The sequence below is a fragment of the Stigmatopora nigra genome, chromosome 9 (genome assembly GCF_051989575.1).
Source record: "Stigmatopora nigra isolate UIUO_SnigA chromosome 9, RoL_Snig_1.1, whole genome shotgun sequence".
In the NCBI taxonomy this organism is placed as follows: Eukaryota; Metazoa; Chordata; class Actinopteri; order Syngnathiformes; family Syngnathidae; genus Stigmatopora; species Stigmatopora nigra.
In genome coordinates this window covers 5,410,770-5,426,470 of record NC_135516.1, presented here as the reverse complement: position 1 = coordinate 5,426,470, position 15,701 = coordinate 5,410,770, and the positions used below count along the sequence as shown (strand labels likewise).

Below are 15,701 nucleotides of genomic sequence, written 5' to 3'. Positions count from 1 at the left end.
AAGCTGGAGGGGGCGGTGACGTCTGGCGTCACAGGCCCGAGATCACAACATGATTGGTCGGAAAGGTCTCAAGAAACATTGGGTTTATATAAAGGCGTTAACTTTGACTTTTTAGGTCTTTATTTTATGCTTTTAAACAATTATATCCACTTTGATACGTTAAATTACCCACAGACTTGAATTTTCGGTTATATTCTCGTACCTTGTAAAATGGAAAAAAAAATGGATGAGAAAATGCACATGGAATGGTTCCAATTTTTTAAATGTCTGTTCAAAAGCAGAAAATAAAGTAATTATTTTATCAATTATTTGTCATGTTTCAAATCTAGTAGTATTTTTCCAAAATATTACACACAAGCAAAGTGAAAATTATTTGATCCTCCAACCCTGAGTGATTTTGAAATGTCCCTCCTTAGGGAAAAAAAATGCAACATTTTATATTTTATTTAAAAAGGAAATGTGGTACAAGAACATTTTAAATTAGAGTGGCAGGCGGCCCGAGTGGTAAGCATGTCAGCATCACAGTACTGAGATCAAAGGTTCAATCCTAGGTATGGTCCAACATTCCTGTGTGGAGTTTGCATGTTCTTCCCGGGCTTGCATGGGTTTTCTTCCGGTACTTCGATTACCTCCCACATCTCAAATTCAGGCATGGTAGGCCATAGGTATGATTGTCAGTGTGAATGGTTGTCTATCTTGTCATGCCTTGCGATTAGCTGTCCACCAATTTAGGGTATCCCCCATCTGGTACCCATAGTTGGCCGGGATTAGCTCCAGCACCCCCCTTATGAGGATAAGCAGTTAGAAAAATGAATGAACAGTAGCATTTGTGTAATCCAACAACTATGACCAACTATATAACCTTTTTTTGTTATTTCATTTGTTTCATATCAATGGATTTTTAATGTATATTGTTTTTAAATTACATACATTTTAACATTATTGATCCTATATATGAAGGGAAACACAAAAGGGTGGGGGACATTTTTTTAAATGGTACATTTCAATTTTTTATTCAATAAATAATATTGGAAATACACAAATGCAATTATGGATGTCATTTTGTGTTGTTAAAAAAGATATTACAATAAAGGCACTTAAAACAAGTGTAATCATATGATTATGAACTGAACAGACGTTTTTCAAAAACAAACATTTCCATGCCATTCTTTTCACAATCCACTTCCTGGTTTCATTTGATAAAATTACCCTCACGTTTTCCTAAGTATACAACACTCATGTTTAGTACATCCCACTAACATCACCCTTGCAAAGCATTTTTTTTGTACCTATGTATTCGATGCCCTGATTTACTTGGGAGCCATAGTAAAAATGATTTCCACAGATTTTATAAAAACAATTATTTTTTAAGAATTCCAAAGAAATGCTACACTCACCGATGGTCCAAATCACAGTAACTAGCGAAAGTTTTCTTTAACTTTGTAAGTAGACATCACATTTTAAAATGGAATAAAAGTAATACTTTTCAAAAGCCCTAGTTACTGTGAAACTACTACACACTATGATATATTTTCTTAATTTTGCTTGGACACATTTTAAGCAACAAAAGAAATAATTGCAAATTATACACGAGGAATTACATTAAAAAGAAGCTTGTTGTGTGTATATTTGGCAATGTTCTGCACCTGAGCTGGATTTAGAAAAAAAACATTCAATAATAAGAAATGTACACTGATTGACTGATGGATTTAATGTTTAAAATGATTGTTTTCATCAATCAATCAATGTAGCACCAAGCCAGTTCAATGCATGTCTTTTAACAAAGAAACCAATCACACTGGACATAATTCATTACCTCCATAAGGAACAACATACTGTACACAATACATGCCAATTTTCATCTGTTTTTAAAACTGTTCGCCCCCTATCATTCTGTGAAAATATACATGGCTTGGTCTGATTTATAAAAAAAAAAAAAAAGGAAAAAAGGCACAGTTAAGGCTACCAAGTACCATGTAAAAAAAAAAAATCTAAATCAGGATCAGTACCGCATATTTGGATGAAAACAATATAAAATAAAAAGCTCACTTTTTTTTTTTTACAAACAAGACTGTACACATGGATGCATAGTGTAAAGTGAGCAGTAGTGGGACAAAATATTAGCTTGACAAAGCAATAAAACCCACAGGCCCCAACAAAAATCTTTTTTTTTTCTCCATACAGTGTTTCCTCGGGAGAGACGCTCCATTATTTACCTTCATACTTTGGATTAACCACCGTGGTAACAGCACTTTTATAGATGGGATTCTCACCCTGTGGAAGGAGGATAAAGTAATTATTTACTAATGATTAACTAAAATGCACAATTACTGTCATACACGTGTAAAAAGTTAGTTTGATGATTTTTTGTGGATGTCAATGTAAGATGCTTACAATAAGAATAAATGAGTATAAATCTTGGTTGATGGTCAAATTAATATAGTCACTCAATGCCATATTATGGTTCAGATTATAATGCATGGAAAAATGCTGTACAATCTGGATTCCAAAAAAATTGAACTGAAATTGTGAATAAAAACCGAATGTAATGATGTGGAAGATACAACTTGCAATATTTTATTCAGAAATTTAGCTTTAGAAAATGTAAGAAAGTCTGGTAATGAGTAAAAAAGTATCTAAAATTTAGAAATATGAATTATCTTCTTAAAATACAGCCCTTCAACCATTTTGGTCCTTTCCTGTTGCACTTCCCTTTTAATGATGCACCAAATGAATACTTCTTTATAAATAAAAAGTGACTGACCGTGTCCCACTTGGCATTCATCTTCTCTTTCTCAAACTTGGCGAACTCGCGACGGTCGTGGATGATCATGAGAAGTTTGAGGATGAGCAGAAGAGCCAGACCAATCAATACGATGCCGGCGACCACCCCCGCCACAATGGGAATGATGTCGGGACCAGTCGGACATTCTGTAACAAAAATTAAACAAATAGTAAACCAAAGATACCTAGGCAAACATGGAAAGAAAGGTTCCTTTCTTTGCTCATTTCTTCTATGATGTCGCTACAGAGGAACACTGAAGTACACAAAAATAGCATCATAAAATTCCAAATACATATAGTTAAACGAGCAAAAGCATTTAAACCGCAAATGTTTTTTTTAATTCATGGCATTAATAAATAATTTCCTTATAATTTTCTCTCATTTTGTGTTTCCTCTCATCCTTTATACAAAATTGGAATACTTTGACCAATTTTAAAGGGTTTAGTTTGTAGTTGTGTGAGCACTATGAAACGAATTAGAGAATTTATAATGTACACCTTTACTTACGAAATGTTCAAGTTACGAAAACAGTTCTGAAATCAATTAATATTGTAAATAGTAGTATGACTGTATGTGTCTTTTGGGTGCATCTCATTTCGTACCCAGTGTCTCGACGACATAGACTTCTTTGGTGTCATTGCGGATGGCAAAGGTGTAGTAGAACCAGCAGTCGTTGGCATCTCTCTCCTTACAATGCGTGAGAGGGAAGCTCTGGTCTGTGGGCTGAGGAAGCTTCTCACGGTCCTTTACTTTGATCAGCACAAAGTCACTGCAGTCACGCATGCACGTATCCTTCTTCTCGCCCGCCTGGAACGCTTGGCACTGGACACACTCCCTAAATCCCAACCCCAAAAAAAACACACTAAGAAAACCTTTTGGAGATAGCAGACATTCATACTAGCGTAATAACTGTATATTTTGAGAAAATAGTTTGAATTATTCTCAACAAATCAATAATTTGATATGAATGAAATGATGCAACACTTGAATTGTGACCAATTAATTTTGACTGGCAGGGTTCCTGCTGATCCACCCAGTAAAAATGGATTGGATATATAGTGTTGTAGTGGAGCATGACCATTCACAACCAGTCCTTCCAGTGGGAATGACTTCAACGTCTATTGTTGTCAATGGAAAGCATTGAGTTAAATACTACGAAATATAAAAAGAAAAAAGAAAATCAATCAACTTGACTCTTATTGGGCCTATAAGCAGAGTGCACTTCATTTGATTACCTTTGTTTTAAACTACCATTTAATTATTATTTCATTCATTTATTTTAAAAGAATTCAAAGAAAATTAAAACAATATTATGTGTGGATGCCAGGTCTCAATTATTATTGTAATCAAATGTTAAAGTTGTGACCATGAACCATATGATGTCCATGAACAGCTATTCAAGTTTTGTTAATTTTTATATTAAATGACAGAAAATCGTCATCTGGCCTATGAAGGGATGAAAAAAATTTAACAAAAAGGTAGAAGTAAAAGTCATCTCTATTCTTGGAAAAGTCATTTTCAAGGAAATGATACATATTTAGTTCTGGCAATTACATTTATGATTCTCAACTTCCAGAAATAGAATTGCATCAAAAACCCCTAAAAAGAGCTGTCCAATAATGAAATAAATCATTAACAAAATCTAATAAACTTGGAATCTCACTAAAATCTTATTTGATTAATTCCTCTTTAAAGTCAAACCATTTTGCAACCCATACCCAACCCCAAACCAGTGTGCCATTTCTCCACTTTAAAGCAAAAATTGAATTGCTGGACTTATACTGACTTGTGTTCCGCACAAACGCCAGGGCAGGTGGGACATATCTCGCAGGTTGGTCCCTGGAACTTTGGGTTGGTACACTTGCAGGCGCCACATTCACAGGCCCCTCGCCCATTACAGATCTGTCCATTCTTGGCCAGGCAGGTGGATGTGTCCAGTGAGCAGTCACATGCGCTGCCTGTGTAGTTGTCATCGCACACGCACACGCGACACTCACAACGACCGTGGCCTGAAACACACACATGAAATTTATTCAACATCAACTTACACACAGTGGTAGTTCTACTTAGGGTTGCCAGATTTTTTTTTTACTGCATTTATTTATTTTTAAATTATATTTTTTTATAAAAAGGAAGAATAACCGGATACAGCATATATTTACCTCCACAAAGCTTGTTGTTGGAGCGGTCACAATTGAAGTTGTCGCATTCGCAGTATTTTCCACTGTAGATCTCAGAGGGGTTTTCCCTTTTTTTGCACTCACACGTTCCACACACGCAGTCTCCGTTGTTGCTGCAGATGTCAGTGCCATTGTCCTTGCGACAATTTGCATCCAGATCCTCCGTACGGACCTCATCGGTGCTACACTCGCAAAGAAGTCCAATGCGACCATCATTGCATCTAAAAAAAAATATTTTTAAAATCTCAATAAATAAGGTCTTACAGGAATCAGAAGTCAGAGTACTTCAGCGTCACATGACTGTATCACAGCTCACTACTCGCATTTTAAGGAATAAAGACTCTTTCAGTGCCACTGTTGATGATATATATCCTATTATTAGGCTCCTTTTATCTTCTGTGAACTTATCAATGAAGATGTATTCATTTTCTGACACCCCTTCAAGTTCAATTGGATTGGTCTATTGCCATCAACGAGTCAACGCAGTCCCCAAACAATACTTTTCCTATTTTCCGAACCGAAGCGTCACTCACTTGCAGGCACCACATTCAAAGTTGCCGTGACCGTTGTCACATTTGTTGCTGTTTGGCTCCCCCCGCGCCGAGCATTGACACTCGCAGATAAAGTTGAGGACCACCTCCACCTCTTCGGTAAAGCCCAGCGGTTTGATTTTGATGCTTTCCTGCTTGCCGTGCGACGGGCACTTCTGGGACTCGATGGATATCTTGAAAGTCACCTGAAAAACACGAGGATGATGTTACACAGTGTCCAGATGCATATGTATTAAAAATACAGCATGATAGTACACATACCTCATCACCAATGGAAATGTTGGAGCACTTCCTCCCATTCTCGCCTGTCCCCTCCACGCCATTTTTACAGATTGATTTGTAGGTGATGGAAACTCCTTCTGGAAGCCGTCCATTTTCTAGGATGACCTCGGATGACAAAGACTAGAAAAGGAACACAACAACTTAGAAATGCAATAGGAATGAATAATGGTGTGTATGGAAAGTTGAGCTTTGCACACACATTGTAGGCATCGATGATCAGTTTGATGACATTGCTGGAATTTGACGACAGAGTGCCCACGGCCGATTTGGGAATCAGATTTTTCAGCTCCTACAATACAAAGGCAATAGCGTAAATTACCAGAATTAAGCATACATAAATGTGACCCAACGACCAAAATTTTGCTCATTGGCACCTTGTAAACGGGTTGGAATTCCTCTGTGACGGCAAAAATGGTCTGAATGTTGTGGTCACTCAATTTTTGCACTAAATGTGCGATGGAGGGATAGTCCTAAAATAGAAATTAACAACATTAGTGTACAGGTTAGGCTAAACTCACAAAAGCACAATAATAGGCTTGCTAGGAGACCAACCTGATGAATGTTCATATCGTCAAATATCAAAATACAATAAAATCTGATTTTCTATTATTTAACAATACAGTGGTACCACTACTTACAAATGCTTCAACATACACATTTTTCAGGTTACGAAACACATCTGCAAATTTATGTTGCAAGGTACAATGTTTTGTCCAAGTTACGAAACATCAAGAGGCATTGCATGTTTTTAAAAAGGAAATGCCTGAATGCTTGCCCATAGACGCACATGCTGCAACCATCATAAAAGCCTAGCTCAGTAGCTACACTCAACCTTTAAGCCACACCCCACACCAGGTAGCTGATATCACAACCCTAAACACTAACAGTGCAGTTCATCAAACCCATCTTTTTTGTTTTTAAACAAGGGTTTAAATAATATTTTTGTCCAGTTGGTGTCACTATGTTCATATATGACTTAGGTCACAGTGACCTTTGGCTGTGTTTGGGTTTAAAAGACAGGGTGTGGCCTTATGTGGATGTCAGCTAGTAAGAGTTGGCTGACTTAATTGGCGTACCTGTGCCACAACAGCATCATTACTCAAAATTATACACGCCAAAGCACAGATTTTAAGTCTCCATTTTTTTAAATGGTGAATTAAATTGTGTTATGTCTTACGTAGTAATGACTCATGGTGTACATGTTGTTCTCCAGGTGACATTTGCCATCATTAGGGAGCACAATACCACCCAGTTTTCCATCGCCGGCAAAGTGGAACCCCGCATCAGTGGAGAAGACGAGGAGACGAGTGACGTTCCTCCAGCCGATCTGCTCCTCGCACACGGCCACCTGCATGATGGCGTCGAAGCCACCCTCAGGAGAATCTAGGTTTCCTGAGATTTGCTGCTGGCTGACCAGCCGGTTAAACTGATCGCCCTTGTTGGTCAGCTTCAAGACATTCTTGTAGCTGAAGGGGCTGGTGCAGTTCTGATTCCCAGTACATGGGTTCTTGTAGCGTGCCGGAGTGGTGCTAATGTATGGCATCACTGTCTTCTCTACGAATGAACCGAACCCTGAAGAAGGAGACAACATTTACTGCAAGCAAAATGAAATTGTGTCTAAAAGTTACCTAATGTACTGTTGAATAAATTAGGTAAATGTCCTGTCCTTGGTGTCCATAACAGATATGAAACTACCACCTGTATATCTGGTATCAATCTGACTCGCAGAAATCAAATTTATGTGCTTTGTGACTCTTCCGAACACAAAAATCCTCCAGTTTTAACCTGGATGTGCTAAAATGTGGATTTTGAGTGCCAGTCTGAACAAGGCCAAACTTCCTCCACAAAATTCCTGGTACTTTAAGCTCTGGAGGCAGCAATAACAATACATAGATCAATTTCCCTTACGAAATCTGAATATTTCTACATCTTTAAACAAAGGCCATATTATCAGCCAAATATGGTATTAATTTACATTTTTATCTGTTATTACTTCAAGGAACTAAAACAACTGTTACATGAAAGCCCACATGTTTGGTCATTGCTGTATCTGGAACTAAAACTTGTTTGTAAATTAATAATTCACTCTTTGGTACATATATCTATATTATAAGTGTGTCAGCCTTTACTTTAAAGTTCATTGTACCTTTAGTGGTTGCAGATAAAAGGTTAAAATTAAGTGTCTGTCCACCACTGTGGACCAAAGGACAAAGGGTCCCAGAATTCCAGAAAGCACCTCCCGAGAGGGTCTTCTTTCACCCCCAATTGACAGCTCCACAACTAAAACATGGCAAATATGCCTACAGTCCAAAAACACACAACCGACTTCCAAAAATTGTAGTTGTATGAAAATGGGAGATTCTCACCAATCCTGAAGTCTGATGTGATGGTCTGCATTTCCGTCATGAGGTCTGTGCCGAGGTTCTTAACGTTGTCCAGATCATCCTTCATGGAGAATGAAAGGTCCATCAAGTAGTAGAGGTCGATGGGATAGTCCTCAGCTCGCTTGAACTTCAAATCAAAAGTCTGCGGCTCGCCTGCACACACATTCCTCCAAAAAGTCAATATACGGGAAATGCCTTTTTAATATATATTATTGTAAAAGTGAATGTACCGGATCGCAGAGTAAGAGTGAGCTTTTGAGGCTGAATTTGCGTGATTTGTTCGGGTTTGGGTTTGTTTGTCTCGTCCTTCTTGCGATTGGTGACGGGTTTGTTCTTGTTGATCACGATACTGCCACGAGGGTTCTCGATTTTGGCCACATTGCACTTCCTGGCCTTCAGGGACTCCAAATCGTCACAGCGAGCAGACTTGGACTCACCCACTGTGAGGAAATTCTATCGATGGACAAAACATGGCATTGTTTTAACCAACCACAAATGATTATAACATAAATAAGGGACGTGTTTAACCTTTTATAATTATTTTTGAACCATAATGACCATATGTGATCATTTAAGGGCAAATGAACTCTAGAAACAGATTCCATATGAAGCAACAGAACTGTGTGACATCTTCCATTTGTCTAATATTAAACTATTGCTTTATATTGCAGTTCAAATCCAGTGTAACACTATTGGGCCATCGCGGAGGTTTACACTCTATGGTGCTTATTTTCCCAATATGAAATTGTTGACATAATTTGATGTATCAAGCTGCAGGAATTTGCCTTGCTCGGACAGACAAGAAGGAACATGCACGAGGATGAACAGCTTGCAGCCTGTAATCACTATAACAAGTGACAGATTACACTGAAGTTAAATTTTTTCAACCAATGACAGTATCCTTAATTTTTCCCCCTGCTTTATTACACATTAATATTTTTAAATTAAATTAACACTTGACAGTCAAGAAAAAATGTATTAGGCAAGAGCCGTCTACCTTAAAAATGAACAAGGAATCTGTATCATATCTGTAAAGGCAATACAGTCACGTCGAGCAGGTCGATAACAAAATATGCCGTAATCTATGATCATATTGTCCACACTGTGTGTGTGTGCGCAAAAATGCATCCAGCATCTACTTAACTTAAAGAAGGAGCAGAAGAGAGCATGGATAAATGTTAATAAGACGTAATTTTACCCCGAATACAATATGAGTGGCCATTTTATACCTTACATCCAGCAATAAGGCAAAAAATGAAATGAGCAATACATTTTCGGTCTCATATACATTTTTATCGATTCCTACACAAAAATGAAATGATATTTACTAAACAAGCTTCAATCCTTGAGGACCCACGGAAGATGTGTGTGTGTCCCTTTAATGAGGTTTACTTTTAGAGAGAAAAAAAACGTCTAAGGCTGCTGCAGGATTGTACCCTTCCTTGCTTTGTGGTTTTCAAGACCCAAGCTGTATTTCAAGTTCGGATGATGACATATTAGCATTCTAAAGCAATTTCTTCCATAAGGCAACTGACCTCATCTGTGCACCATCCGCAAGACTCAGCCACTTGGATGCATTCACCACACGACTGAGCGTTGGCCTTGATACATTCGCTTCCCTCTGGGGGGGAAAAGAGAAAAAACCCATGGTAAAAAAACAGCTTTGAATAAGTATTGCTGACCCACTGCTCAAAAAGTATTACACTGTTGTGCAAAACAATATTGTATCAATAAACATGGTTAAACAACCAATCGAGTTAGAATTGGAAAAAAAGACTTTTGTCTATGCAAAACCTAGCACTACAATACAAGACGTTATTAGTACATTAAAGTGCCACCAGTTGCTTCTGTAAACTCACCTTGTTGTCCTCGAATGAAGCTCAGGAGCGCTAATGACGACGCTAGCACAATTAACCGCAGATCCATCTGGACACAACAAAAATCAGTTATTTAAGTCCACTACTTTAGTAGTCCACTACGTCCAGTACTTTAGTCCACTAAAGTATTGAATAAACACCACGAGCATGATACAACAATGTAATGGACAAAAGTATTGTCCAAATTGTTGTAGAAGTAGTTATATAAATCATGTACCATCACCCCATTAACCTCTATTAAACAGTAGAGAAGCAACTTATCTAAATAAGGAGGAAGTAGGACCCTGGAATGCATCATCTGCCAGCTCATCCCCACCACCATGATGATGGTGATCCAAAATAATAATAATATTTATTGTCAGACATACGTCTTTAGTGCTTGCATCAGTCACAATGGAAACCATGAACACCAGATCACAGGAAGAAAAAAAAGTCAACGTGCCTAAAGTCCATATATGGTCAGACTGAATCCCAGCCATCCTAGTGGGACAAACAAAATGGCCCTTCCCTGTGGAGTGTGATACTAACAGCTGTGAACTAAAACAGGAAACAGAAGGCTGGATGATGATTCACATCCTACTCAATGTTGAATTCACACCTCATATTTGCACAGCGTATGTGACCTCCACATTTACCACATTACTCATGTTAGAGAACAATTTTCACACATACAACATGGACACATTTTTTAGGTGTTAAAATACAAAGCTGCAAAAGGTTATTCAATTATAATTTCGGGCCGATCACCGATTTTTAGAAAAGTCTGACATGCTGATCTCGATTTTTGCCCCAAACAACATCACCTTTAATACTAAAATTGATCTAATTACTTATTTAAAAATAAAAATAAATCACCCCTGAAACATGGGTGTTCCTTTACTACAAATGAAAACAAAATATGTATATTGCATTCAATAACAAACAGTATTTTTTTTAAATGCCAAAAGACAAAAATGTTTTTTTTTACAAGTTGGAACTGTGCAGCTTAATATACGGCACAATTTTAAGCACACTCTTTTGTGCAATTATCTCGACAGATTTCAAAGTAAGGATATAACGTGCTGCCAAATAGTGTGAAGGAGTGAAATTGCAACCACTATATTGTTTATCTCTATAAAAAAACATCTAGAGATCATTCCAGACAGATTTAGAATTAATATGAGAATTGCACAACGCAATACTCCGACATATCACAGAATATATTTTATTTAACACCGTTAATTTTGAAAAGACTTATCATTAAGTTAATAATTAACATTGTTACAGTGTGAATGAAGTAAGTTTAGTCTACCACACAAGTGACTCATTGTACTTTTATGTTTTTATGCTACCTTGTCTTTGTCAGCCAATTCCTGTTACGATTGTTGATTAACTCACTCTTTACATACAACGTCTGATAAAGTAGAGACGTTTACATGACTCACATTCAATTTCTTCTCTTTTTAATTTAAATATGGCAAAATAATAAGAGAAAAGTGGCTTTCCTGTTTAACAAAGCACATCTGCTGCTGTTTAGATTTTGAACCAAGCAATCCAAACATGACATGATTTGGTATCAAAAATATCAACAAACATTGAACAATAAACTGGTGCATTTGGTTGTTTCTCAGAACCGCCCTCTGTCATGGTTTGTGTGACTTCATTTACTAAAACAAAAACAAAAAAATACAATATAGAAGAAGTACATGTTTTTTAGATTGTTAACTTTGGAGAGTCGCAACAAGCTCTGCAAACCATTTATACACCCATCCCCCTTCACGCTTTGCCAGCCGGTCAGACAGACACCACACCCCCACCTGCAGGCCCATCTACTAGTCCACTTTCAATCCATTAGGACCCCTCCCACCCAAACAAACACTGCTGACTACACAATCAATCCCCACAATAAAACCCCACCCTTTACCAGCTACAATTTGTCATTCCAAACTACAAACAGTTGTAGCCCCAGTTGTGTGGGGGCCTGTTAAAGTTGGCTCACAAATATCAGTTAGATAGAGCCCAAAAAAACCCAAACCACTCATTGGCTGTTATTGATATATGTTGTTGTCCATGGCACTGAGATATGAATAGTAATTACTGTCAGCTCTCTCTCAGTTCAAATGTTTTTTTTATTATAAACACTCGTAGTTCAAATGGATTTGCCATTTACCGCCACCCGTGATAGCCATTGAGTAAAGTTGACATTCCTGTAGCAGGTCACATGTAGATCCCAGATCTCCAGGACTCTCCGCAATAATGAGCTTATGCATACCAAACAAACCACAAGCATATTACAGATGCTGAAAAATGGCTGATTTTCCTTCTCAAGAGTTGACCGTGTCACTGTGACACTTGGATGCAGTGGGACTACATTGCAGTAATGACATCATCTTTTTCCAAGACCAGATTAACAAAAAAAGGCAAGCTGATTCACTTTGATATTGATTTAAATATGTGACCATTGGGGATTTCACTGTATTGCTTCATGAATTATCAATCAGCATGTCAACTCCGATTCAAATGTGACTGTTGGGGGGGGGGGGGGGGGGGTGAGTTGGTTGTGTAACAGAATGACACTGCAGACTTGCGTATGTTGCTTCTGGAAAAAGTGTTTCAGAAGTCACCATGGCACTGACTCACTGTCCGCATGTCTCCAATTAACCAGACAAATTCTTCACATTTGGTGTGAACCTCTATAGATTCTATTTTCTATTGGTTGCTAGTCAGTGAACACAAGATGAAGAAACAAAACCTCAGGCTACAATTCCTTAGAGGGAAGTGAACTAGGAAGGCGTTCCTGACAAGACTCATCTTGTCCTAGATGAAGCCAACATCCGCGGTACCGTCTCTAACCAAAAGATTTCGGTTAACCGTTCGAATGGAAGCAAAACCAAGTGGACCACTGAAAACTGGACATGATACACACAATGAAACCTACGGTCCTTTGGTGTGTGCAGGTCACTGTTGAGGACCTTCTATGACACTGTGGTGGCATCTACTGTGTTTTATGCAGTGGTCTGTTGGGGAAGTGGGAGCACGGAGAGGGACAGGAACAGGCTGAACAAGCTGATCAGGAGGGCCAGCTCTGTTCTGGGCTGTCCTTTGGACTCTGTGGAGGAAGTAGGAGAGCGGAGGATGCTGACCAGGATGAGGTCCATCATGGACAGCACCTCCCACCCCCTGCATGAGTCTGTGGAGTCCCTCCAAAGCTCTTTCAGCAATAGACTGCTACACCCTCATTGCAGGAAGGAGCGCTTCCGCAGATCCTTCCTCCCATCAGCCGTCAGGCTCTTTAACTCAAAAAAGGCTGTGGGTTAGGACCTCCCGAATTTCGGATACAGTGTAGATGTGCTTGTATATATATGTATGTGTATGTATATATATATCTCACCAACACAGTTACCTATTTATATATTTATTCATGTATTTATTTATTAACTTACTATTAAGTACCCATTTGTGTATAATGCCTTTTCTATTCCTGCATCCTCACCCTCTTCCTATTGCAACAAAGAAATTTCCCGATTACGGGATGAATAAAGTTATCCAATCCAATCCAAAACCACATTGTGGTCTTTCGGATAGTTTCAAAGCATGTAGTGTCGCAACCATGTCAGACAAAAGGATTTTTAAAAAAAGCAATTTTGTAAATTAAGGAATTCTTGGACAAAATGGAAGTTTTAACACTAAAACATGAGTTGGATTGTTCATAATACAACCTTGATTGATTTGTAATAAGCATATTATAAAGACAATCAATGATGAACTTATACACAACTCAATTTAATATAAAATTATGTTAAAATTTACCACAAATTCTTGTAGATGGCAGTAATCTGCCTTTTAATCTTTGAATCCTAGTTTTAAATTTAACTCTTTTGGTGACATTAACTCTGATAAACATCCAATCAGGAAAAATGAAACACATTTTCTGCTATTATACATTAAAAGCATCAGTGTCCCTTCTTCTTCAGGTCTAAAACTAGGACTCAACGTTACCTACCATGCATGTTTTTGGAATGTGGGAGGAAACCAGAGCACCCAGAGGAAACCCACGCAGGCCAGCAGCAGGAGAACATGCAAACTCCACACAGGTGGACCGACCTGGATTTGAACCCACGACCTCAGAGCTGTGAGGCCAACATGCTAACCACCGATCCATCCCAATTCGAAATCATAATTACAAAAATAAATGATTGTCGACAATGTTAAAATAATGACTAATACTGTGTCATATACTTTTACAGTAGAAAATTGACAACCACATGCAACAAAACGAAAGTGTAAAATGGCACAAAAAACATTACACAAAGTTTGAATTAAAAGTCTTGAAGGCAAATTAATAAAGGATAATCAGATATAAAAGAGAAAATTATTTTTTTTAGAATAATTCACATTCCTTGAACAATTAAGTACTGTTTGCTCGACGCATTGGCCTACTTTCCGTTCTAACTTCACATTCTTTTGGGGACTAGATTAAATCAACAAAACAAACACTTAACATTTTCAAACGAAATGCCATTCGATTAATTATTACTTTTACTTATTTCAAATGTTAACCCAGATCTAAAAACCATCGCCCGAAGTCACACATTCTTTCTTTTGTCGTGCACGGATGGTAACAGAGCAAACTTTAAAAGCGAACAGTTTATCAAAATCATTTATAATGATCAACACCTACCTTGTTTTGTTACTCAGTCCTAGTGGAGTCACGATGACATTTATTATTCCCACCAGAAAGTCTTAATTTATTTCCAAGAAAGAAAGGAAAATTACAGAATAGTAGCGGGGCGACAGCTAGCCTAGAAAATTGCCAGGCGTCGCTTGGTTTGCGTGAGGCAACTTTACCACGTCTTCTGAGAAGTTTTTGTCCCGTTCCCCACAATAATATTGAGTTCTGTTTATTAAAAAAAAAAACATATATATTTATATCTATAAATACAAGCGAAGAAGATCTTCTTCGGCTGGCCGGGGACAGTGCTGCTCCCTTTCCTGGAGGCGAACAACTTAGTTTTTTTTCTTCCTGAGGTGCCTGCACGAAACAAACCTCTCCTTCTTCTTCAGCGACAAACCCACCCACCGACCTGGATGCAACGCTGACATCTAGTGCTCAATGCAAATATTACATCTGAATTAGCAACTACCAGAACGCACAACTGCTTGGATGCGTCAGAATAGCCGTCATATTGCTACAGAATAGCAATTATGTACCTCTCCATCATTCATTAGTTATAATGCATTTTCTGTACCACTTTATCCTCATTAAGGTCGCAGGGGGTGCTGGAGCCTATCCCAGTGACCCTGTATCGGTGACCAGACGATCGCAGGGCACAAGGAGACGGAAAACCATGCATACTAACACCCATACCTAGGGCAATTTAGAGTTTCCAATCAGCCTACCATGCATGTTTTTGGAATGTGGGAGGAAACCGGAGTACCCGGAGAAAACCCACACAGATATATATATATATATATATATATATATATATATATATATATATATATATATATATATATATATATATATATATATATATATATATATATATATATATATATATATATATATATATATATATATATATATATATATATATATATATATATATATATATATATATATATATATATATATATATATATATATATATATATATATATAT

At 37.7% G+C, this 15,701-nt stretch overlaps 1 protein-coding gene across 1 annotated transcript; it reads right to left on the bottom strand.

The window, feature by feature from the left end:
- Window positions 1–426: 426 nt before the first annotated feature.
- Window positions 427–15,085, bottom strand: LOC144201528 (integrin beta-1-like). The gene is made up of 15 exons (XM_077724238.1): window positions 14,720–15,085; window positions 10,042–10,108; window positions 9,718–9,803; window positions 8,413–8,635; window positions 8,165–8,335; window positions 6,976–7,370; window positions 6,173–6,268; window positions 5,998–6,087; window positions 5,778–5,918; window positions 5,499–5,701; window positions 4,948–5,186; window positions 4,572–4,794; window positions 3,388–3,620; window positions 2,765–2,931; window positions 427–2,274 (listed from the first exon to the last, which is right to left on the bottom strand). Exons 2-15 carry the CDS (start codon window positions 10,106–10,108, stop codon window positions 2,209–2,211), a joined length of 2,400 nt encoding a protein of 799 aa, XP_077580364.1. The 5' UTR covers window positions 14,720–15,085; the 3' UTR covers window positions 427–2,208.
- Window positions 15,086–15,701: the final 616 nt, after the last annotated feature.